Source organism: Drosophila serrata, unplaced genomic scaffold, assembly GCF_035046125.1.
Source record: "Drosophila serrata isolate PLE 108 unplaced genomic scaffold, ASM3504612v1 contig_184, whole genome shotgun sequence".
Lineage (NCBI taxonomy): Eukaryota > Metazoa > Arthropoda > Insecta > Diptera > Drosophilidae > Drosophila > Drosophila serrata.
Window position 1 is genome coordinate 9,434,804 of NW_028257082.1, and position 23,573 is coordinate 9,458,376.

The 23,573-nt window shown below is 46.5% G+C and overlaps 6 protein-coding genes and 1 long non-coding RNA gene across 37 annotated transcripts; 2 read left to right on the forward strand and 5 right to left on the reverse strand.

Moving 5' to 3' along the window:
- Nucleotides 1-73: 73 nt before the first annotated feature.
- Nucleotides 74-6,016, reverse strand: Nup214 (nuclear pore complex protein Nup214). Its single transcript, XM_020944097.2, has 8 exons — nt 5,849-6,016; nt 5,535-5,673; nt 3,730-5,462; nt 3,488-3,669; nt 3,089-3,430; nt 1,904-3,033; nt 273-1,836; nt 74-213 (listed from the first exon to the last, which is right to left on the reverse strand). Exons 1-8 carry the CDS (start codon nt 5,882-5,884, stop codon nt 189-191), a joined length of 5,151 nt encoding a protein of 1,716 aa, XP_020799756.2. The 5' UTR covers nt 5,885-6,016; the 3' UTR covers nt 74-188.
- A 695-nt stretch (nt 6,017-6,711) lies between these two features.
- On the forward strand, nt 6,712-14,027 carry ReepA (Receptor expression enhancing protein A). 31 transcript variants are annotated; one of them, XM_020951070.2, is made up of 9 exons: nt 6,712-7,169; nt 7,230-7,292; nt 8,773-8,845; nt 9,139-9,336; nt 9,411-9,524; nt 11,811-12,085; nt 12,147-12,273; nt 12,345-13,203; nt 13,481-14,027. In XM_020951070.2, exons 2-8 carry the CDS (start codon nt 7,261-7,263, stop codon nt 13,197-13,199), a joined length of 1,674 nt encoding a protein of 557 aa, XP_020806729.2. In that variant the 5' UTR covers nt 6,712-7,169; nt 7,230-7,260; the 3' UTR covers nt 13,200-13,203; nt 13,481-14,027. The 31 variants fall into 31 exon arrangements, 15 of the variants coding, with proteins under 15 accessions (XP_020806729.2, XP_086685188.1, XP_020806788.2 ...); XM_086829062.1 differs by having other exon boundaries at nt 12,345-13,080; XR_015270740.1 differs by having other exon boundaries at nt 6,714-7,169; nt 11,080-12,085; nt 12,327-13,203.
- On the reverse strand, nt 10,543-11,529 carry LOC147644427 (uncharacterized). Its single transcript, XR_015270744.1, has 2 exons — nt 11,029-11,529; nt 10,543-10,891 (listed from the first exon to the last, which is right to left on the reverse strand). It is a non-coding gene; the product is annotated as an uncharacterized LOC147644427 (long non-coding RNA).
- LOC110182956 (uridine phosphorylase 1) lies at nt 14,006-15,829 on the reverse strand. The gene is made up of 4 exons (XM_020951150.2): nt 15,553-15,829; nt 15,288-15,490; nt 14,406-15,089; nt 14,006-14,347 (listed from the first exon to the last, which is right to left on the reverse strand). The coding sequence occupies exons 1-4, from the start codon at nt 15,611-15,613 to the stop codon at nt 14,129-14,131; spliced, it is 1,167 nt and encodes a 388-aa protein (XP_020806809.2). The 5' UTR covers nt 15,614-15,829; the 3' UTR covers nt 14,006-14,128.
- Nucleotides 15,830-17,048: 1,219 nt separating this feature from the next.
- Nucleotides 17,049-18,796, reverse strand: CNBP (CCHC-type zinc finger nucleic acid binding protein). Its single transcript, XM_020944529.2, has one exon. It carries the CDS (start codon nt 18,297-18,299, stop codon nt 17,817-17,819), a length of 483 nt encoding a protein of 160 aa, XP_020800188.1. The 5' UTR covers nt 18,300-18,796; the 3' UTR covers nt 17,049-17,816.
- Nucleotides 18,797-19,329: 533 nt separating this feature from the next.
- Nucleotides 19,330-20,819, forward strand: LOC110179934 (PRADC1-like protein). Its single transcript, XM_020947534.2, has 3 exons — nt 19,330-19,504; nt 19,573-19,887; nt 20,319-20,819. Exons 1-3 carry the CDS (start codon nt 19,410-19,412, stop codon nt 20,611-20,613), a joined length of 705 nt encoding a protein of 234 aa, XP_020803193.2. The 5' UTR covers nt 19,330-19,409; the 3' UTR covers nt 20,614-20,819.
- Nucleotides 20,807-22,994, reverse strand: GrlHz (Gustatory receptor-like Holozoa). Its single transcript, XM_020947524.2, has 4 exons — nt 22,843-22,994; nt 22,462-22,515; nt 22,169-22,326; nt 20,807-21,870 (listed from the first exon to the last, which is right to left on the reverse strand). The coding sequence occupies exons 1-4, from the start codon at nt 22,951-22,953 to the stop codon at nt 20,856-20,858; spliced, it is 1,338 nt and encodes a 445-aa protein (XP_020803183.2). The 5' UTR covers nt 22,954-22,994; the 3' UTR covers nt 20,807-20,855.
- Between the last annotated feature and the right edge of the window lie 579 nt (nt 22,995-23,573).

Genomic DNA, 23,573 nt, shown 5'->3' on the forward strand with positions numbered 1-23,573 from the left:
GAAGTTTTGTTGAAAAATTATGAAATGAACCGGTATAATATGATTTAGTGAATTAAAAAAAACAATCTTTGAATTTTTCTTAATAGTTTAATTCAATTTTAAAATGTAATATAATTTTTAAGTAAACTTATTTAACCATAGAACTGGACAAACAAATGTAAGGAATTTCACACAACAATGTCATTAGCTCAACGGTAGTTCATAAAGCTGGATCTGGAATGACAGGGGGAGATGTCTGTAAGCGGTAGAGTTAGGGGAAATATGCTACTTACCCTCCAAAAGCCGGTTTCTGCGCATTCGAATTTCCCGTCTGGGCTAGATTTCCAAAGGACAGACTCGATTCCTGGCCACCGAGTGTCTCAAAGATATTGCCCTCGGTCGGCTTCGGCGCTGCTCCGAATGCGGGCGGCGAGGCCACAGAATTAGCGCCTCCGCCGCCAAAGCCACCAAATCCTTTAGGACTGCCAAAAGTGGGTGCACCGCCAAATGTGGGACCTGCTCCAAAGGCCGTCGATCCGCCAAACACAGGCTTGGCTCCAAATCTACCTGGAGCCGCCGGCTGCTGCGGCGGAGATTGCGGTGATCCAAAGCCCGACTGGGCCACTGAACCAGCGGCACCGCCTTGGCCAAATCCAAAGCCCCCCGTGGCCGGTGATGACTGCGAGAAGGAGCCAAAGCCACCGCCGCCGGTGGTGTTGCCGCCACCAAAGATCGATCCGCCCGATGCAACCGATCCTGTCGATGGGGCCGGTGTGCCAAAGATAGAGCCACCACTGCCGCCGCCAAAGGCAGATGCTTGAGGCTGCTGCGGTGAGCCAACCGCATTGGAGAATAAATTGCCACCAGATGACGGAGCTGATGCCTGCGACGATTGGCCAAAGACACTTTGACCAAAGATCGAAGTACCTGCTCCGGGAGCGGGTGCATTCACCGGACTCTGTGGATTACTGCCGCCGAAAATGGAGCTGGAACCAAATGATGAATTGGCTGTTCCGCCAAAAATGGAGCCACCACCACCCCCAGCAGCGGCGGCAGGTGCCGCTTGGCCAAAGCCACTCGGTTTTAGGGCCTGGCCAAAGATGTTGCCGCCGGAAGCAGCTGCTCCAGTTGAAGTACTACCAAATGGCGCCGGATTGCTGATGGCCGCCGAGGCAAAGAGACCCGTTGGTGGCATAGACGCCGCAGCAGCCGGAGTAGTTCCAAAAACGCTTACCTCTGGCTTAGGCACATTGCCAAAGATATTAGCAGTGGGTGCGGGAGACGTTCCGGTTGCCGGTGTGGTAGCAGGAGCATTGCTTGTTGCCATCGCCGCAGCCTGGAAGGGACTGCCGGCTGTTACTGTTGTGGCTGTTGCAAAACCACCACCAAAGACTGAAGTAGAGGTGTTGCTCGTTGTGGTTGTTGTGGAACTGTTGGCAGACAAGTTTGGCGAAGATGTGGTTCCTGCACTCAGGCTACTAAAGGCATTCGAGAAGGAGAAGGTGCTTCCCGGAACTGGAGTAGCAGAGGCAGTTGTAGCCGATACGGGAGCGGCCAAAGCTGCTGTGGGGGATGTCGTAGCTGTTGCGGGGGATGTCGTAGCTGTTGCCGCGGCTGCCGGAGCAGCTAGTGGGGCGGTCGAAGTTACGGTCGCTATTGTTGGCACAGCCAAAGAGTCAGTGGTTTTAACTGTTGCAGTCGTTGTGCTGGGCTCAGTTTTAGTGGGCGCCTCTTTTCCAGTGGACACTGGTGTAATGCTGGCAAAGAGTCCCTTTGAGGAGTCGGCAGTTCCGCTGCCAAAGGGAAAACTGCCAGTAGATGAGCCACCAAAGAGACTTGCCGGCTTCTGGCTGGAGTCTGAAAGGTAAAAATATTGTCTTAGAAATAATTTCAAGGTTTAGTAAATGGGATATCAAAAACTCACCGGTTGTCGACTCTTTAGTGTTTGGCTTGCAAATGTTAACAGAGGTAAAGAGACCTCCAACGGGATCCGAAGTACTAGGTAAACCGCTTCCGGTGGAGACTGGAGCAGGGACAGTGGCGGCAACAACGGTATTTGTCTTACTGCTCACGACTGTAGCCTCACTAGCAGTTGGCTTTGCAGCGAACATACCAAACGATGCAGCTGGCATTGAGGTTGTGGAAGTTACAACTGCGACTGGAGAAGCATCCAATTTGGGGGCGGCTGATCCGCCAAAGCCTAGCGATGAGCCCAAACCACCGAAGCTAAAAGCAGAAGGGACAACACTGCCGCCCACGGCTCCGCCAGCTCCCTTAAAACCACCAAAGTCAAATAGCTTGGTTTCTGCCTTTGGAGCTTGTGCTGTCTCGGGGGCAGAGTTAACAGGTGCTGCCGACGCTGATGCTATCGGTTTTGCGGACTCTGGGGCCGGCGTTTGATCCTTTCCTACTCCTGGCCACAGGTTCATTTTAGATACTGGAGCTGCCTCCGACGCAGCTGCTGCTGGTTTTGGTGGTGTTGAGCCACCTCCACCAAAGGAGAGAGTTGTCTTTGATCCACCACCAAAACTAAAGCTGGGGTTTACGCCGCCGAAAATTGAAGTTCCTGGCTTTGCAGCTTCACCTGCGGTCAAAGTACTTGTCGTCGTTGTCATTGTAGAAGTTTTGGCGAAGGGACTACTTTGACTAAAAGCAAAGACCGTGGCACTCGGATTGGGAGCGATAGTGTGGATGCCGGGCTTTTCCACCACTGTCGGCTTAGATGGCATCGGTTTTGGTAGTTGCGGAGCTACAACAGCAGGAGCTGGTGCTGTCGCGACAGGGAGAGCAGACGATGCTGATTGGGTGTACTTGTTGGCCATCATTGGCTTGGCCTCCGCCTTTTTAATCAGTTCCACCTTACGTCTCGTCTCCAAAATAACCTCCGATTTGAGGCCCACGCGATCCGGTCGCTGCGGACATATGATATTGATTTTCTGGGCTTGGACCACACTACGTATCTTATTCAACTTCTCCTGTGTCAGTTTCGTGGCATTTGAGTCCACCCCCTGGCTCAGGGTCATCGATAGAATGGAGTCAGTCAGAGTGTCCACGCTGCAAAGGAAACTGCAGTTAGTGGTTCAGCAAAAAGGGGATTAACAATACTCACGCTTCCATAGTGCGTGTCCGGCTTTTCTCCTGGTCGAGTAAAGCGACCTGGAGTAGACCACACTCCTTGAGCTTGGCCTTTATCTTGTTTTGCTGGATCCTCTGATCCGAAGCCATATTCTGCAGCTTGGTCAGACGCTGGTAAATGCCCTCCAGGCACGGCATATGCAGGCGTGACTTGGAATTGCGCCGGACAACGTCCTGGAACTGCTCCCACTGCACATCGATATGCTGCTGGGCCAACACTAACTGTGCTTCATTGGCGGCAACATAGCTTTGGAGACGGGCCAGCATGCGGCGGCCAGCTGGATCGTAGGAGCTGGAGTTCATCAAACGGGTGATACTAAGAGGAATGGCGGAAAATTGTAGTCTTTGATATAAATTAGAAGGCTGAACTCACTCTGGCTTCCTGTAGATCTCCAACTTGCCTCGGCACTCTGCCACGATGGCATAAGCCTCGTTCAGACCCTGCCGCAACCCCTGCACATCCAACTCGAACTCCACATCCTTGGCCTGCTCATTTAACTCTTGAAGATCATCCAAACGCTTCGCATACCCTTTCAGAGCCGACGGTGTAGCAATCTGTTAGCAATAGTTAATATATAGATAATAAATATAATAAAATTCTATTCTATATCTTACCGTGTTTAGCAGCTGCTTGGTGCGTTCTTTTTGCTTTTGAATGTCAGCATTAAAGCCCTCAATCTGCAGGGCAATCATATCCCTGATGATAGGCTCTGTGTCATCAAGTTTTAGGATATCTGCTGCTGGCATAGCAGGAGGAGTTGCTGTCGGAGTAATTGCCTTAGTGGCCACAGGCGTAAATGTCGGCGGGACTGTGTAGAGTGGGTTCCTCAGGAGATTCCCAGCAGTGCCATTAGGTACAGTAGCAGCTGTTACTTCTGGAGCTGCCAGGCGTGGCGTTACTATGCCAGGAGCGGAAAACATCGAACCTGCTGACGCAGTCGTCGATGGAACACCAAATCCTCCAAAACCTGCGGCGGCTGGTTTTGCTTGTGTGGCCGTTGGGGCAGCAAAGGAAAGTGGTTCTGTCGGCGGAGCAGCGCCAAAGGTTAATTGCGATGCAGAGCCAGACTTGGCTGCCGGACTGGCAAAAGAGAACATGGATAATGGCTTGTCCTTTGCCGGAGCTGGTGTTGATGTGACCGTATTTGGGGTGAAGGCGAAGGAGAAGTCCGAGGAAGCACCAACAGCTGGTGTTTTGGACGTTGGACTGGTAGTTTCTGTCGTCGCCGGCTGCTGCACTTCGTCTTCCTGTTCCTCATCGCTTGCTGGCAGCAGCGAGTTGAGTGCTCGGAACTGGCCCGAAGTATCCGCCACCGGTGGAGGAGGTGAGCAGACAGAAACGGCTCCCGGCAGCAGATTTAAAAAGTTAAAAGACAGCAGGGCTCCGTCCGAGCCTAACACGTGCACCATTGGCATCGTTTGAAGCTTCTGCTCGTTTATGATCAGCTGATGCGTTGAGGAGGTGTCATAGACGAAGCCCAGCGGGAAAGTCTCCTCCTGAGTGGACTCGCTTAGCGGTAGCTCAATCCTCGCCTCATCCAGCAATGTGAACTGCTGCCAGGCGGGAGTATCGCCGGCCTCCGCGGTGCCCATAATGCCCACTTCAACGCCATTAGCCGAGGTCACCAGCAGCACGTTCCACTGCGGCACATGGTTGAACAGGAACTGATGGTTACGCGGCCCATTCAAACTGTAGCAAATGTCATAGTAGTTGATGTAGCTGGGAGCAGCCGCCTTCGGTGCATTCAGAATGTACAACGATGGATTGCAGTCCTCGCCGTGTTGCAGGAAGATCACAGCGAACTGGAAAGTCGACAGCCACTGAATGGCAATCGTATCGAAGGGGGCGTCATGGACATTTGACGGGCACACCAGCGTTTTGGCGGGTGTCAGATCCGGCTTAAACTGCTGCAGCTTGCCGCTTGGAAAGCCCAGAACGATCTGCTTTCCTTTCGGCGACCAGCAGCCGCATTTCACCTGCTGACTCTTGTCCAGCGAGTGCATCTCAAAGTTCCCAGCCTCTTTTAACGCATACATTCCCAGGGCACCGTTGCTGAGGACCACAGCCAGGCTATTGGGCAGCACGGGATTCCACAAAAGCTGCACAGCATGCACATAATCCTCCGGCGCCAAACGGATGCTGTAAACTGGACGAATGTCCGGGGTCATAAACGATGGCACTGCATAGATGCTGAGCAGACTAGTGCCGTTCTGGGTGTGATTAATAGCCAGCAGATTTCCGTCCGCACTGCACGAAATGTAGTTGGGAACGCTGGGCAGGGGTACAAGGCGAGCCTGCGGCTGTTGGCCCGTTGTTTTGGCATTGGCCAGATCCTTTACAATGATTACTGCGTGGAGGAGCAGGCTTAAGTGTGATATATGGGTAAAACAGGGAAGGACTGTCTGCTGTCCTCACTTACCCTTCAACTCTGGCTGCGTAGGATTCCCGGCAAAGAGCAAGCCTCGGCTGCTGGAGATCGCCAGTAATTTTACATTGCTGCGCGGCTCTCCGCATTTCTTGAAAGCCACGAATTTGTCATGGAGCTTAAACTGAAAATCCTGCAAATTAACCATTATAGTTAATTAATAAGAAGCTCTTTTAATGCTTAATTTCGTTTTGTAGATTTGTCCACAAGTTAAAAGGCATGGCCTCTCCGATCTTTAAAGTTATTCAATTCACTTGAATAACTAGCTCACAATTGATTTTGGAAAAGCCACTTCGAATTATACTCGCCTGTGTGTCCTTGCAGGGTGGTGCATTCTGCGCCATTTTTGTCACTTTCTTGAATTAATTTTATAAATTCTATTGGTTTTGAAGAAATTTCGGCAATTTGAGCCGGCAATGTGGCCGCAAGTCAGAAATAAAAAATACCGAAAAGCGAAAAGCGCGCCACCAGGGATCAGGTAAACTCACCACAATGCAAAATCTAAAATCTTTGAAAACTTTATAAATGATTATATTTTAGTTGCACAGAATGATTTGATCAAATTAACTAATAGACGTTTAAATTGAACCGCATATCAAATAATATATTTGTTGGACTAGAAGTTGTATACCATTGCAGGGTAATATCACTTTAGTCAACATTTTGAAACGCAATGTAAGAGTAACTCCGACTATATGTAGTATGTACATATGTTCTTAATCAGCATCACTATACCATTTAGCTGCCAAAGGAACCATAGGAAAATTATTAGAAAAAAAATTATAACCTTCCCAATTTTCAACAGATTTTCATAAAATTTGACATATAAGCACTAGGTATAATTTCAGAATTTTGATTTTAAATTTATAAAAAACCTGACTTCTATATTATATCAATTCCGAACTATAGCTGTAAATATAAGAAGTATAGATGACTGTAATAAATCTCGGCATATTTCGCTGTTGCTGCAAATATGAATACGAGGATATACAAACTACATCGTGCCGAAGCAATCCTAATGTATTTTATTTTTTTTTAATAAATCTAAGTGCTAGTTTTTTTTTTAATACGTACAAAACCACATAGATTATTAAAATTAAATTTAAAAATATATATAAAAATATAATGTGACCCACCAATCGTTAGTATATTTCGACTTTGGTATTTTTTCAGTATGCTTCAGAACGCGCATTTCATCACATCTCTAGCGCAGCAGCTTTGTTGTTGTTCCTCTGTCTCTGTCCAGCAAACGTTTTTTTTTTGTTGTCAGCAGCGAACGAAATTAAACAAAAGCGAATTATTCGCGGGCAATGCAGGCACAAATCCGAGCACAAAAAGTGACCCATTACAAATGAAAAAAATGCACAAAGCCATGTAGTCGAGCTGTTCGAAACAGATCTGGCGATGCACACACAATTATCCAGTGGCGACGCAACACGGTGCTAAAAAATTGTGTAGTCAATTCAAGTTGGAGTCCTCCTCATCCATTTCTTCTCCTGCTTCTCCTCGTTGTTCAATCGCAGTAAACTACAACTTCAACGAGTGTGTCAACTTCATTTCGAACAAGTCAGTTAAAATTGCTCAAAAAACGTATTTTGAGCACCTGAAATTATACGAGTAGTAAGGAGGGTAGGTGAGATGCCAGGATGAGGGCCACAAAGGACGATTACTTATTCTCCTTCTTTGCAGAACAAAGAAACCCCGAGGTCAGGCCATCAAAATGATCAGCAGTCTATTTTCGCGGTTGATAATGTAAGTAAATACCAGTAACTCCTTACTTCACCGTTCTCCAGTGTAAGCGAAAAGAGTGGGAGTGCAAGCGAGAGCGCCGCTGCTGCTGTTACTGCTGCTGCTGTTGTTTCCGCTGCTGACCCCCAAAAAAACTTTTCAAGCTCGGCCTTCGAATCGAGTAAAAAAAAAACTTGGAAGAGTCACTGCCGCCTCGATTCCTAATTGTGTGGGCGTCACGCTTCTGATTTTTTTTTAGTTTACGAGTGTATTTCCGTGGTTTCTCGAGCGTGGTTAGCGCTCGCCTTTAGTGATTTGCCCGATTGTTTGTTTATTAATCAGCTGTCGCCAAGTACCGTTCACTTGCAGCTGTGTGCGATGTGCGTGTGTTTAACCCTCAATTGAAGTCCTAATTTGGAGTTTGCTGCTTTCTGAGGCCGTCGCTCTCTTGCCTTGCCCGATATGGATACCGAACATGTTGCTATATAGCCGGCTATATACTCTCTTTGTGACTCCCCGCAAAAGTTGCGGCCTATTGTTGTCAATATTTATAGATCGGGCACGAATTTGCACTTGACGTTCATATGTTGGATGTCGCAACAATGACGGTCGAATTAATAGCACACCTATGCCAAACGTCAGAATCAGAATGTTCCTATTAATTAATTAAAGCCTTAGATGTATTGGAGTTTTGTCAATAATGTTGAAAAATGCTAGACTTCGTTAAACCCCAAGAAATGCTATTGATCTCACCGCGTCTGTGTTAACCCGTACTGTGGCGGGCATTTCGCGGTGTAAACATTGCCTGAGAGGCTGCTACTGCTGCTGGTGCTCTCCGAGACCAAAGCGAGTGTTTATTAATAGACCCCCCGCCAGAGCGTTAGATTGCGCACGTCTGTTCTCCGCTAGCACCAGTCTCTGCTCGGCGTTCTAGCGGCCAGGATCGTACAGACTATTTGCCCAGCTGCGGGCTATGCATAGTCGCCGTCGCCATGAGCCGGCCAATCTATCAGCAGGAGCCGCGGGCGCAGCCGCTCTACTACCACCAGCAGCGGCCAGCTAATCTCCGACGCCTACGTCATCCGCCGGGCATTGTCTACGGGCGCAGCTACTCGCTCGAGGAGGAGCAGCACCTAACGGATGAGGATGTGATCCCGGTGTATCCGAAATTTATATACGCCCAACAGCAGCAGCAACAGAATCAGCACGGTCGTCGGGCTCCCTATCCGCTGTACCAGCTGGGAGACTCGATGACTTCGCTGGATAGCGATTTCACGGACAATGATTACTACAACGGTGGCGCGTATATTGTGGAGCAGCCGCCACAGGTGCCACCTGCCGCAAAGATGGTCCAGAATCTCAATGCAGTGGGCCGAATTCTGGAGCTACTGCAGCGCTGTCCATTGCCGTGCCTCTCCTTCAACACGACCTGCATCTGTTCGCTAATTGTCATATTTCTAGCACCGCGTACTTGTGTACAGAGTTTACTGTTTCCCGCTTTCAGATTGTTCTGCGGCACCCTCTATCCGGCCTATGCCTCCTACAAGGCCGTCAGGACCAAGGATGTCAAGGAATATGTGAGTATTCAATATAAACTAGAATATAGAGACTACAAAGATCATGCACAGATTTATAAATCCATTTTGATCTGTAGAAAAACTATAAATCCTTTCACAATATCTACTATTTCATTAAATTGTATTTGATAATTATGATCAAATTAAATACTGCTCAAATTAGCAGAAGTAATTACCGGATATGTTGATTACTTATCAAGCATAATTTAAACAATTTGTCAGCAATTTGGAATGTTCATATATGTAAAGTTGAAACTAAATTATAGACTATATTTATTTCTCCCTTCCCTCAGGTCAAATGGATGATGTACTGGATAGTCTTTGCATTTTTCACCTGCATTGAAACATTTACGGACATCTTCGTCTCCTGGATACCGTTTTACTACGAGATCAAGGTGGCCCTCGTCTTTTGGCTTCTCTCCCCGGCCACAAAGGGCAGTTCAACGCTGTATCGCAAGTTCGTGCATCCGATGTTGACGCGCCACGAACAGGTGGGAACAAAGATCTCTCATATATATAAGTATAAATATTCTAAATCGACTTGCTTTATTTTCTCTTTGTGCAGGAGATCGATGAGTATGTGAATCAGGCCAAGGAGCGGGGCTATTCGGCAGTGCTGCAGCTGGGCTCTAAGGGAGTCAACTATGCCACCAATGTCCTCATGCAGACGGCCATCAAGGTAATCCCATCTGCACAAGCCTCCACCAACAGCCCCCACTGACACATTCACACACAATATCGCACACTCACACACACACACACACACACACTCGAATTGCTCAATCACATTCATTTGGCCATTTTCGATCGCCTCCAGCGTCGTTGCATAAAATGAGCAGCTTCTGCTGTCTTTCACACATATATATATACATATATATATTCGAAATATATTTGCGCAATACGCTCGCGTGCTCATCTTAATCATCGCAAAACTGGTCAGCAGCGAATCCTCAGCAGTAGCAGCAGCGGCCGACGGGAGCTCCCCCACATCATCATTAACATCAGCATTAACATCAGCATCAGCTCGCTCGCCTTCTTCTCTTCACATTTACTTTTTAATATTATTTAGTTTAAAACGTCTAGAATTGAAAGCTCTTTTGTGCCATTTTTGCGTGTGTTTGTTTCGCTTTAGTTTGTAGTGTGTTTATCTTTGTGTGTAGCCAGATCAGCACTATATACTATATAAACTAGAGGCGATGCACGCCAGAAGATAAATCAAACATGTTGAAATAATGTAATAAAAACAAAAACTAAACAAACCCCTGCCAGAGCTCATCCCGCCCCCAGCTAATTGCCCATCGCTATTCACAATTTGTATGTAAACAATATTGAGATGTGGGCCAAGAAGCTTGTGGGATGCAACGTACTTTTAGCTTCTGGATGATCAACTAATGCAGTCGATAAATAAGTTTCCTCCCATTGATGTAGGTCAAAATGTATACAGAAATATATTGTTGGGAACAACTGTATCAATTTGTAGGAAAGAATGTGAATTAGTCATTGGGATTTCTGGAAAACTTGAGATTCCTTTCTTTTGTTAATCGGACAAAGACCATTCGTTTAGGTGTCTGAACAAAAGGGATAGTCTATTTTTGAAGTGAATACCTATGTTTATATATACGAGGTCTTTTATGTTTGTGCAAAGAGTGCAGGCAAAAACTGTAAAATACAATTCAAAGGAAGAATTTAAATGTATATTTGTTGAATTAGAGTTTGTTTTAATAGGTTGTATAAGTAAATAGTTTAATACATATAAAAAAACTTTAGTAGGCTTAAATCAAGTTAGAAACTTCTTTGTTTCTAGTCCTTGGTTTGAGGACTTCTTTGTTTAGAATTCTATTCAGTTTATAGCGGATATAGGTAGGCACTCCTTGGTTTCCCCATTGGCATTCCTCCTCAGTAGTTGCCCAGTTGCACAATTCTAATTCCAATTCCGAGGCGGCTCTCTAGGGTAGGGCGGCATACATATAAATATAAATAGATACCGGGGCATATCATGAGACAATTCTCGTTGCGAGTGAGTGTGTGTAGCGTCTGTGACCCAGCCTGCAATTCATTTCAATTTGAGAATTTTTTGCGTTGCTCTTTTTTAATTAACGTTTTTTTTTCTTCGTTTCTTCACTTATGTTTCTTTGCATTTAACCCACAAACAAAAATTATAAAACCTATAAAACTAAACGCACCTGCCTGCACCACCGCTCGACTGCCACTAACCCGCTGCCACTAACTGCTAGACCTTTGCGCTGACCACGGGTCCTCCGGGTAGTGAACAACGCGGCCTGCACAACTCCCATTCGGCGAATGAGCTAAACCGTAACCAGGACATGCTGGATGCCACGGATGATTGGCTGCCGCGATCCAGTTCCCTCAGCAGCATCTACAGCCACAGCGAGACGATCTACGAGGCACCGAGGATGGATACCAGACGATTGGTTATCCGCGAAGTGACCGAAGAGGAGGATGATGTTCAGGATGATATTCCAATGGGAGATGCCGGGGCAGCTCGACTAAGGGATTTGCCCGTCCGCAGATCGCAGCCGCGTCGTGCAGCCTCAAGCACAACTGCGACTGCGACTGCTAGGACGACAGGCAAACGCGGTCCAAAAACAGATACGATTCGCTCGCGTCGTAAGCTGCGCGAACCCACGCCCGATGTGGATGTGGAGAACGACTAACAAGAACTTATCCAAGATCCATCAAGATACTCAGCGAACGTTCGAATTTTAAACACTCAGCGATATATAAACACTCACAAAACATGACCATCATCCTACTTCCGTCGCGTTCTTGCACAGTTTTTAGTTCTCTCCACACACTCACTACAATTATTGCTATGTTTACAATTAAGTTCTTCGATTAGAAAGTAGTTCAAGTTAAATTATTGAAATGTCAACTATTGTACTCTACTCCACGCCACCAACAACCCACCACGACCCACTATGTAATCCTTCGAACCCCCTTAAAGGGCGGTGGCAATCTGGTGCAGACCATTAAGCGAAGCTACAGCCTCAGTGATCTGAGTGAGCCGGATATGCATCGCACGCAGGACGAACTGGACGATGTCATGATGTCGTCGATGACTTCATCTGCCGTAGTGATGCGTTCACCGTCCACAGGCGGCCGTCTTCTGCGGCCAAGGAATCAGACTCCCGTGGGTAGGTCCGGTAGTGGTACCCGTCATTCCACGGGCATGTACTTCACGGAAGTGGACGTGAATGCCAAAAATGCAGGCGATTTTAAGTGAGTAAATAGACTTACATAGGCAACATCCCTTATATATTTTCGATCTCTCCTATGACAGCTACAACATTCGCAGCCAGGATGACATCAGTTCCGGCTACTCGAGTGCTGAGCCTGTAAGCGGTCTCAGTCGCACCTCCTCCATGACGAATGCTTCCAAAGGTCGTGTCAAGTCCAAGCGCAATGAGGTAGGCATCACCTGTACCCTTTAATTTGCAACTATGTATCTTAATCCGTTTAGAGATTGGTGTTGGTTTAGCAGTTGCTGGAGGAGGAGATGAGGGACGAGGTCTTTATGGAAAACCAGCTGTTCTTTCAAGGTGTGCATAGTGGGGAATATCCCGTTCCTGTTGTTAAAGAGCTTAAGATTGTGGAGAGTCAAGAAATTGAAGTGGAAGTAAAAGGTCAGATGGATGAGAAGAATATGGAAGATGAGGAGGATGATTTTTATGAGGCCATGGGAACCCAGCAAGAACCCACAAAGGAAGATTTAGTATTCGCTCCCATTGAAGAGGAAGAGTTTATAGATCTGCCCTTTGAAGAATCACAGGAGACAGCATCAAATGAGGTGCTTTCCAACAAAACCAAAGAACTTTCGAAGGAAGAATTAAATAGAAATATTAATGGGACTTCAGAAGTCGATGAAGTGAAGGCTTCTCGGCCATGCAAGTCGGATATAATGCCACCCATCGATCCCTTTGTGCTGGTTCTAAGCGCTTCTGCATCCGCACCAGATCCATTTCTCGTGGAACGACCGCGTCCAATGTCGCCACGCGAAATGCGAGCTACTCTGGAGGAGATCAAGCACAGTTTCCGTGCTCAACTAGATCCCGATCCATCCGTCTCGGCCTCACCTTCTCCATTACTGCGACCCAAAGCCAATCATGGCAAGGGTCGTGCTCCGCCGCCGCCTCTGCCACCTAAAAGGCATTCACTGAGCCCACAGCCGGACACCATCAGCCAGACATCGACAAGCAGCGTGGAACGCAAATCAGGTATCGGCCACTTGTTCAAGCATATCAAATCTAATGTGCTGCGTAACAAAGCAAATCCCAGCCAGTCGCCAGCGCCGGAGGATGAGCAGCAGCTGGCGGCCAGAGAGACGCAGATATGATGAAGTAAGCCCAGCAGCCACACGATGCTCTCATCATCTCCCAAATCTATGTATCGCTCTCACCGCCGGGCTACGTCAGCTCCGCCCGCGTCTTAACTTCCATGGCCCCATGACCCACAAAAAAAATAAATATATGGCATTATTCCCTTTGTACAGTTGCGTTACTAACTCAGATTTAAGGTTTTGCAGCATGATTTTTGGACTGTTTTATAGCTGAAGGATCCGTCTTACTTAACTTTTGTACTAATAAGTTTTCTCTGCTCTTGCTGGACTCATTTCAGGACAAATCCATGTCTGCTAGCTACACTACCTTGCCGCGGACTAGCAGCAGCCGGAAAACGGATAGATCCCAGGGATCGGGCGGAACTGCCAACACCGGACAGGCCAAAACACGCAACAAGTCGGAGAAGTAGAGGCGTATCATCATCGATATTTTTGCCATCCTTGCGATATGGGAGTGATGGTGGATGTTAAGAGTAAAATCCATAGAAACAACCTCATGTTTTTAGTTTAAATTGTAACTTATATCGATACTGATAGCTATATATGCAGCATACATGCATTGTGTACTTTGTTTGTGATTCTATTAGAACTCCAGGGTCTGGTAGTACGTCCCTGGCCGATATTGGTACTCATTTTGTGACTAGTTTAGCGTTAAGCGAGTCCTATTAGCCTAGCCTATCTGCCCAAAGGTTCTCCAAAACAGCTGTACTAACCAAAAATTAAGGCCCCAAGAGACGAAACCTATCAATTGTGTAGCATAAATTCCTAATATTGTAATTGAACATTAAATAAAACAAGATCCATACCATTGAACTGATTAATAAATATTGTTTTTTAACAGATAATGCAGTCCGGAAATATTTATAGTACGTACACAGATTGTACAGAATTCGGATGTAGAGTCCTGCTGTAAGCCATATATATATTTATTCCTCCTCCTCCGGCTCTGGATCCTTTTGGGTGTCTCCAGATGCTCCTTGAGATTCCTGTATTGATACCTTCCTTGATTCATTTGGCTCCTCGTCATCCTCCATCTCCTCAGCTTCATCCGAATCGCTAAAGTATAGAACTTTGCGAATATATCGAGCTATCAACTCCTGCGGTCGCTTTTCCCATTTACATAAAACATCGTTCGGCGTTTGTATCTGCAGAGGATTTTCGACCAGATCTTAAAAGGACAACATTACATTGCATTATATTCACCTGATCCCCCTTAAGGCGATTCAGAAGGGCCACGCAGACCACGGCGCCCCTGATGCCGGCTCGACTGGTGAGGGCGGCAAAGGCCAAACTCTCCATCTCAATGTTTTTAATGTCCTGGCCCTCGAGCTGCTCCAAGTACGACTTCTTCTGGTCCGGTGTGTACTCGCAGAAGGCGCCATCCAATCTCGACTGACCCTCATAAAAGTCATGGGCACAAAGTGTCTTACCAATGATGGTTTCGTACCTATCCTTGCAGGGATCGTGACAGAGCTTGATGTCAATTCCCAGATTCTCGTCCAGTGTGCTGTCATATCTCTCGATGGCGCCCTGCACCAGAATCTCATGGGCTGGATTCAGACGACCATCCACCGCTTCTGAGGAAATGATCACTGTTCCAGGTTCGACGCCAATACCGCCGCATGTACCCATCCGTATAAACACAGGATCTTGGCACTTAGCGTGATACATTACCTTGATGAGCTCGTGCAACAGGATGGAAATCGAGGGACACCCGATGCCGTGGCTGACGCAAAGCACAGGACCCACCTTGAACATGGAGAATCGATTGCCCGCCTCCGCCATATCGCGCAGCTGGGTTGCCGCGTTTATCTTAAGGCCGATTTCCTGCATCACATAGTAGGCAAAGTGCTCCATACGCCCCTTTGTCCCACCCAAGATAACGAACTAATTTTGGGAAAAACAATATACATATATGTACGATGTGTTAAAAAGGTGTAAAGACAATCCCAAAGACCTCACAAGGTTACAAAATTAATATCCAAAGACATTGTTGAAAATGTCCTCGAAGATGTTAGTGGATTCTTATTTCGAATGTTTCTAAATCAAATAAATACCTTAAAAATATGAAAATTATGCATTTACCCGGACGTCTCCGAAAACCTTGGGAAAATCAGTAGTCTCCGTATCCATGCCTAAATGATATAGTATATCAGGCTTCAGGCACTTGAGACAGGGGTTCAATAAGCCGCTCATTGCACACTCTTTGACCTCATCTGCTTTTTTGCACCCATCCTTCATCTGTTTGATCAGCTTGGTGAGCGTCTTGCTCTGGGCATTAACAACGGCTGTGGGATGTGGTTTATATAATGAGGTCCTGGGAATATCCTTTTGGATTCTTTGTGGTTACCCTTCAACTGGCTCACTTCGCTGGCCAAGCGACATGCACAATCGTTACAATTTTTTGACATTTTGTTTTAACAAAAAATTTTGTCCTTTTTTGAAAATTAATTCTGATTAACAACAAGATTTGATTGTAAATGTCAACATTTTCAAAAGGGAGGTAAATTTGAACAAAAATTGCGCCGTAGGTAAACTAAATGTTTCATTATTTTCCCAAACATCTGATTAATTCATGCATAACATCTGGAACTGCCCTCGTAGGCCTGCCATTATTTTATACGCCATGATCGCGTCGAATTAAACTATAGGAAACGCGGTGAAAGAGACTAAACCGGCTTGCGGTCCGCCAAAACCACATCGTCGGGATCTGTTTCTGCCTCTCCATCTTCTTGTCCATTTCCACTTTCAGCTCCAGACACAACTCCGACTGCAGCGGCCAGGCGGAGAAACCTTCGTCACACATGCGCGCAGCAGCTGATGCGCGAGCGCTGACCTTGACCCTCAATTGGAGAGTCGCTAGGCGGGCGAGTGAGAGAGCAGCCGACTTGTTGCCAAGTGCACTCGGCGGAGTTAAAGTTGCGCGCACCACCACCCCTCCTCTCTTTCGCACTCTGCCTTATTTCGCCATCGAGTTTTCACCATTAGTGGCGACTGTACTTCGCAGCAGATATTCACTTAGTCCGCGTGTATGTATGCGTAGTTGTACATAAACTGCACGCGGGCAGGCAGGAGCGCAAAGAAAGCAGGCAAGTATGTATGTATGTATATAATACACACCGCACCGGGGAGAGAGACAATTCAAGCTGATTTCGCGAGAGCCCCCATCAGCTGCCCGCGCCATGTGTTCGCAGCTGCAATTGTGCCGGTAAACTGGTTGGAAGAGATAGATAGAGAGAGAGAGAGAGAGAGAGATAAAGAGAGTGGTGTCCCCGATCGCCCGCCCGGTCAAGAAATAACGCATGCCTGAGATTATATTTTTTTTTGTCTCAAATCAGCAGCTCCAGCATTTTAATTTACAATTAAAAAACAATCACAGTGATATTTGAATTTCATTTTCTTCATCGTACATAGGTTTTCGCATCTTTTGTGGTGTGTTCCGAGTTCTGAGTGCCGTTTCGTCTTTTTCTTTGTCTACCGCTTAGCTCATCCTCTCCAGCGTTGCGTTGCTTTCCATAGTTGTTCTTGTTCTTGGGTGTTATTGTTGCTGTGTGTGTCTACCATTGTTGATGTTCTCCTCTTGTTCTTAGTCTGCTTCTCTGTTCTTGCTTTTTTGCGCTGCCCCCTTTCGGCTCTCTTCCTCAGCATTATTCACTACATAGCTAGCTACCCCGCTCGAGAGATCTTGCCGGCCGATTTGATTACTTGATGGGTTACTTGAGATGGTGTGGTGGGTGGTGGGGTAAGTTGTTGGTAACATCTTGCCAAGGCTCGCGTCGCCGGCAGCAGCTGGATGGAGTCAGAGTAGAGTAGTAAAGTGTGGATTCTTCGCCTCTGCTTCTTTGATTTTGTTTTTGATCATTTTTATTTATGATTTTCCTTCCGATTGTTTTTTTTTTTTTGTATTTTATTTTATTTTTTTCTGTGAAACTCCCAATAGGATCATAATTATGTTTTCGCTTCTATATAGTAATTTAAGGTATTCGTTTTTATGTTTGTTTTATATAATCTTATATAGTTTCATTCCATTCGTTATAATTTTAATTAGTAAATTCAAACACTTTGCAGCATAATCATATATATAATTATAATAAAGTGGTTTGCTTGGTGAATTCTCTTGTTGTTGTTGCTGTGTTGGTGTTGTTGTGGCTTAGTCTCATCTTACAAATTGGGTCGTCGTTTCGTCTTCCTCTCATTCTCCTTCTGGGACGTTGTTGGCACCGCGCTGCAGGCTCAGCTTTTGGAATCAGAGATGGGATGGTACTGGCTGGGATTGGGATTGTTAATGATTTTGTAGTTCATGGGATTCATGTCTTGAAGATGGCTGAGGCGTATGGATTTCGGCTGGATGGGTGTTGGATCGATCTTGACGTGGGTGCTGCTGCTGCTGTTGCTTTTGCTTCGGCTTCTGCCTAGCTGTTGTTGTTGCTGTTGGCTGGCTTATGTGAATGTTGTAGCAAATTGATTTTTCGTTTTTCATGTTTTTTTTTATCTTTCTTCTTTTTCATCGTCATCAGCATAATCTTCGTTAACTTGTTCTTCTTCGTGTTGAAATTTTCGCATTCCTCCTTCGATGATTATATATTTTTGGGGGGTAGTCCTAGTGTTGGTGGCCTAGTTCCGTCCGCCCTTCTCGTCGCACTCGCGCCTCAAGTGTCCGCTCTTACCGCAGCCGTAGCAAGTCTTGGAGGTCTCCGGGCAGTTCTTGGAGATGTGTCCGGTGCGGTTGCACTTATAGCACGACACGTTGGCCGGCCCGCGCTCATTGACAGCCTCGGGGCAGTTGCGCACCCAGTGGCCGGTCTTGTTGCAGCGATAGCAGGTCGGATTGTCCGCCTGGGTGCAGTCCTTCGAGATGTGCCCGATGCCGTTGCAGCGGTAGCACCGCTCGGCCTCCTCTGGGCAGGCACGTGCAAAGTGCCCGAACTGGTTGCATTTGTAGCACTTCTCCCGGTTGCGACGCATGCCGCCGCCATCGCCACCGCGCATACCACCGCCGCCGCCGCCTCCACCGACGCCAGGTGCGCCGCCGAGACTGCAGTCCCGGGCAAAGTGGCCCGGCCGGTTGCACTTGTAGCACGTGGCAGACATCGACATCTCCGCTTCTTTTCTTTTTCTCGGATCCTCACACAAGACTGAATTCGCTCCTCAACGGCTTCTGCTGCTTCCTCTCTTCCTCACACTCACTCGAGCACTACACACTGCTTGCGCTGGATGCGAAAAAACCACACAGACGAACAGGATCTCCGGCAGATTTCCTTCCTCGCCGTATATTTTCGACGCCAAAAATTAAAATGGCTGCCGTGAGTACTGAGTTGACGGGTATCGAGTGTTGGTCAGAGTTGCTTCGGATGCGAATAATTGCAACACTGGTCCTCCACGCGGTGCACATTGGTTTGAGATGCGGCAATATGGCAATCAAAACGAAAACTTAAAATCCTGGCTATGTCGCCGGCCCTATTGCTTTCTCGGGGCCTATTTCGTTCCCTAGAATCAGGATTTTCATTTTCCCCTTGCTCATTGCACTAGGGCTCGATAGAGATAAGTTCCAAAGATTAAGGTGACATACATAACCCAATTCGAGCGGCTATTTTGGGACTTTTTGCTGACGCAATCCCAGTGTGCCCGCAGGGATGACATTTTTGGAGACTTTATTCCGCTTATCGATTGCCGCATTAAGGGTACCCTCATGAATTATATGATAAATAAGGGTTAAAATGATTGCCAAAATGAGTCATTTAATTGGATCCACATTATTAACTTACACAATAAAAATAATTTGAAGTGCCTTAAAGGTAATTTCAAAATATCTCCTTCTTAGATTAACGATAGTTGTTAAGGTCATGCTCAAGAAAATGCCGGTTGAAATAGGGTTGTTTAATGAAAACTCGTTTGTGTATGTGAAAAATATTATACATTTTCGCATATTGCTTCATAGCACTGATGCCTTGTGTGAAACTTCTTAGGTATAATAATTAACATCATTAGGTACGGTTAATTTGCAGATATTTTATTAATGTTAAATGCCAAATTTGCCTATAATGTAGCCATTTGCTCTTGGATTATCGATTACTACATAAGGGGTATTTAAATTGATATATTTTTCTTTTTTTATATTTAAAGGAGTGTAACTTATTTACGAGTTTTCTGTCAATATTACATACATACAGAATTTAATTTAAAAATGAATTAATTTTTTCTATCGTAATGTTATCGAGTGCTTTTTGGCCGCTAGAGCTGGACCTACCTGATGCTTGGATAGTTTTTGCAAGTGCCGATATTATCGCCGGGGAGACCATTTAGTAATGTCCCATCACTAACACCTTAAGAATAAGTTTGTTATTTATTTGCACAAAAATATTTACGTTAGTTATGCGTTCGTGGCCAAAATGCTAATTGTTTGGTTAGTGCTTGCCGCCACACTGAGTCGCTGCATCAGAGCCAGCACCACGATCTCGATACCGATCACCACGCAGGATATCATCGCCGGCGACGTGTTCTTTGAAATCATCTCGCCGACGGATTTGGAGTACACATACCGGCTGCGACCGGCCAAGGATTTTGGCGCCGTCTTCTCGGAGCGACTGGAGGGTGTGCCTCTGGTCCTCACGGATCCACCGGGCGCCTGCCAGAAGATTCGGAATGCTCGCGATCTCAATGGAGGCGTTGCGCTCATCGATAGAGGGTGAGAATTGCCCCTTAATAGGGCTTATCTTAGGGGATAGTGTAGTCTAAGAGGTGGTGCAAATAAACTCACTATCAGAAGTAGGTTTTACCTTACCTATACCAACAGGCAAGGCTATTTGTATCACCTATGGAAATATTTTGATTTCCGTCAAGTTGAGCGCTTTTAATACTTAATATTATCATATTATCAGGCTGTCACAATCAAGTTACGTGCGTTGAGGGCTTTATACCTTAAAGCCGTTACCAGGAAACCAGGAAATCTTTTCCGTCAAAAATAGAGATTCGCTATATTGGAGAAATTTGTTTAAACATAACATTTTAGTTGTACATCAGCTTTTATCAAAAACTTGACAACCTTTTACCTTTCGAATCAAGACACACCCATATCTGCTTATCTATGACCTTATCTTAATGATTCTCTTCTTTTAGGGAGTGCTCCTTCCTCACCAAAACGCTTCATGCCGAGGCGGCTGGGGCATTGGGCGCAATCGTTACCGAGTACAATCCCAGCTCGCCGGAGTTTGAACACTACATTGAGATGATACATGACAATACGTACCGGGACGCCAATATACCGGCTGGCTTTCTGCTCGGCAAGAACGGTGTCATCATCCGGTCGACGCTGCAGCGACTGAAGCGGGTTCAAGCCATAATCAACATACCCGTTAACCTCACCTTCACCCCGCCCTCCAAGATCAACCATCCGCCGTGGCTGGGCTGGTGACAAGATCCTTATAATGTGGACGAAGCACATACGATTTGAAAACCAAAGTGCATAATTGTATTTAAAACAAGCAATCAATACAGCAACTGAGACTAATCCTTAGAGTAACAATAAGTAGCGAATTTAGTAGACAAAAGCCATCAAATGTAAATAAATTGCTTAGCAGCCACCAGCCAGTCAGTTCGCAAGATTGTAAGCTAGACAAATACTATAATAGTTTATTATTATATTGGCGTACACGGTTACATTTTGCCCAGGGCGGTGAGATTCAGGCACATGCCCAACGTGAGGATAACGATGACCACCACGAGGATGGCAAAGCATAAGTAATTCGGCTGGATGGGCATCCTGAAGAGTTTGGCGGACATGTCCAGCGAGGCGGCAAAAAGCAACGTCGAGTTGAGATCCTCCGCTGAGGTATTATGGTAAACAAACGGACGAACCCGTATCTGATGGCCGTTCGCCTGGGCATTCTGACACACTCGCGTCACCGAGGATGCAACAAAAAAGGGCAGCAATCCCAAAAACAGCCACAGCACCACATTGGCAATGTTCAGCAGGACAAGCTTCAAGGCACAAAAATGGAAATCAAAGTCCTTGAAGAGATACACAAGTCCCGCAAAGGCGTATGCCAAATTCATCACAATCAGGAAGCACACAGGGATGGATACATGCTGATTTAGACGCTCCAGTAGCTTGCGGAACTCCAGGACTTCCCTCATCCAGTCCAGCGAGTCGATAGAATGCATCAGCAGCTTATGTGACAGCGTCTCCAGATGCATTCTCAGCAAGTAGCACTCGATGTAGTAGTTGCTCAGTATAATTATTTCCACAAGATCTTGCAGCAGTATGGTGATTAGAAGACCAACTCGCAGACCTGTCTCCCAGTCGGTTAAAACCTCGGCCAGCCAGGACACCTTCACGATCTGGGCAGGCTGCATAACCACCACACAGCAGGCGTATACGAAGAGCAAAATCAGCAGGGCCAGTGCTACGCTCAAGAAGAACCACAACATCCGGCAGAGTCTCTTCGGCTTAGCAGACATCAGGAAAACCCGTTCGATGAGGTTCTGGAGCTGCTCGTGGTCAATAACCTTGCATACTAAGACTGCTGATATGAATCCCATTAGATTAAAAGCACTGGGCACGATGTAGCCAAATAGGAGTTCTCCAATGGTGTTTGGAGTGATTGCTCCGCCATCGGTTCCATTTGTGATAGGTCTGATATCCCGGTAGCTGTTGAAACCACGATCGCCTCTGTAAAAAAGAAAATTAAATGGATATATTCAAAAGGTTTATTTGGGATGCGATTATTATAGGCCATAAATCTTTATAACTAGACGAATCCCTTATGTGACTCGGAATATTTTTGAGGTGATAAATAAAGACATATAATTTAAGCATGTAAAGAAGTCATTCAAGTATATAGTTAGAGCAGAATGCTTTAACTACGTGCTGGTATTTGTTGTTGTGACAGGTAGTAAATTCTTTTAAAATATATTGACAAGTGATTTATGCCACCTGGTTTTTTACTGTGCAGCGGATTCGCACTCACCTGTAGCCGCAAATGTACCGCAAAACATAGCCGAGCAACAGCACAAATAGCACCATTAGCGCCTGGACATAGCTGCAGCAGGCTCGGACATTGCTCATATCCGTTGATATGGGATTGAGCCCCACCAGCGTCAGGATGGCCACATACGGACGGAGGAACTGTGTACGGAGTAGAGACATGTTAGTTCCAACGACACGTTGGTTAGGTAATCCATCTGCCGCGGGTGGTGGACGGTGTGATGCCATCGCGATGCCACCACACCCACCTAACCAAACCAGCAGCTTCAGACCCACCTTCCTTTTGCAGTAGTCCAGGAGGGCGGAGGTGGGCTCATGCTCGCCCGGCTGCTGCAGTTCATCGTTGTTGGCATTCCCGTTGAGGCGATTGATGAAACAGAACGAGCTCTCCGCATTATGCCGATACATGACAGACAAAGACAAACGTCAACAAAACGGCAGTGGTAGCGGGAGCAAGACGGGTGGGCGAAAGTAACGGTTGTAGTAAACGGGTCTCATTCACAACAAAAGCACATAGCGTGGGTGGGGAGGCACAGTGAGAGTGAGAGTTTGAGGAGAGTGCTTGGGGCGGCACAGACACGAGAGGGCAAGAGAAAGAGAGGGATAGACCGATCGCGGCTGGCGTTCCAGCCACAACTGAGGCTCCAACTTGCTTACCAGCTCGTCGTGGAGCCAGGATGAACCTATGGAGGTGGCTCGGCTCCGGTTTCGGCTGCCGCTTCGGCTGCTCCACGGCTCAGCTTCGGCTGTTCGTTCGGTGCCGTTCATCAAGTGCAACTGTAACGGTAACGGTAAATTGACTAAATTGAAACTCGAGCCCCAAAGTCAGAGAGACAGATTGGGGGGCAGAGAGAGAGAGAGAGAGTGGAAAGAGTGAGCTCGTAAACAATAACAATCAGCGTAGAGAAGCTTTCCTGCGTGAAGCTCTCTTTGAGCTTTGTGTTCTTGCCGCCCCATTTCCCCCGCGTCCTATACACACACTTACCCCAACCCCCCTTATCAATCAATTTTATCTCGGGATCGCGTTTCTCGAGTCTGCTGGGCACCTGTTACAGTTTAGATAGGAATCAGGCCCTGTTATCGCCAAGCACTATCTTTCCCGCTGTATAAATTTGCATTTACATATGTTTTGCTTCCATATCAGACATGTGTAAACTCCCCATTTGTACATGGGTACATATATGCATATGTGGATATGTAATAAATAATATGCATTATCGCGTGGCTGCGGGCTTTCCTTTGTCACGCTTTCGCTGATCACACGCCCTCTCTCCCACTCACTCACTCTCTCTTTTGTTGGCTCAAGACCTAACAGCGCAATGATGCTGATTATGCTTTATTGGAATCTCTATTTCATTATTCGTATTACTCATGCTATTGCCGCCTCC

Bases quoted from the DNA above. Each gene is read 5' to 3' on its own strand.
- Nup214 (XM_020944097.2), bottom strand. From the start codon at position 5,884: ATGGCGCAGAATGCACCACCCTGCAAGGACACACAG. The intron at 5,463-5,534 runs GTAAGTGAGGAC...TCCTCCACGCAG, and splicing joins TACGCAGCCAGAGTTGAAGG to TAATCATTGTAAAGGATCTG. The intron at 1,837-1,903 runs GTGAGTTTTTGA...TTTACCTTTCAG, and splicing joins CACTAAAGAGTCGACAACCG to ACTCCAGCCAGAAGCCGGCA.
- ReepA (XM_020951035.2), top strand. From the start codon at position 8,261: ATGAGCCGGCCAATCTATCAGCAGGAGCCGCGGGCGCAGCCGCTCTAC. The intron at 8,846-9,138 runs GTGAGTATTCAA...CCCTTCCCTCAG, and splicing joins CCAAGGATGTCAAGGAATAT to GTCAAATGGATGATGTACTG. The intron at 12,086-12,146 runs GTGAGTAAATAG...CTCCTATGACAG, and splicing joins AAAAATGCAGGCGATTTTAA to CTACAACATTCGCAGCCAGG.
- LOC110182956 (XM_020951150.2), bottom strand. From the start codon at position 15,613: ATGTCAAAAAATTGTAACGATTGTGCATGTCGCTTGGCCAGCGAAGTG. The intron at 15,090-15,287 runs GTAAATGCATAA...TCCCAAAATTAG, and splicing joins AGGTTTTCGGAGACGTCCGG to TTCGTTATCTTGGGTGGGAC. The intron at 14,348-14,405 runs GTGAATATAATG...AATCCTCTGCAG, and splicing joins ATCGCCTTAAGGGGGATCAG to ATACAAACGCCGAACGATGT.
- CNBP (XM_020944529.2), bottom strand. From the start codon at position 18,299: ATGTCGATGTCTGCCACGTGCTACAAGTGCAACCGGCCGGGCCACTTT.
- LOC110179934 (XM_020947534.2), top strand. From the start codon at position 19,410: ATGTTATCGAGTGCTTTTTGGCCGCTAGAGCTGGACCTACCTGATGCT. The intron at 19,505-19,572 runs GTAATGTCCCAT...TATTTACGTTAG, and splicing joins ATCGCCGGGGAGACCATTTA to TTATGCGTTCGTGGCCAAAA. The intron at 19,888-20,318 runs GTGAGAATTGCC...CTCTTCTTTTAG, and splicing joins GTTGCGCTCATCGATAGAGG to GGAGTGCTCCTTCCTCACCA.
- GrlHz (XM_020947524.2), bottom strand. From the start codon at position 22,953: ATGAACGGCACCGAACGAACAGCCGAAGCTGAGCCGTGGAGCAGCCGA. The intron at 22,327-22,461 runs GTGGGTCTGAAG...CTCCGTACACAG, and splicing joins TGGACTACTGCAAAAGGAAG to TTCCTCCGTCCGTATGTGGC. The intron at 21,871-22,168 runs GTGAGTGCGAAT...TCTTTTTTACAG, and splicing joins CGGTACATTTGCGGCTACAG to AGGCGATCGTGGTTTCAACA.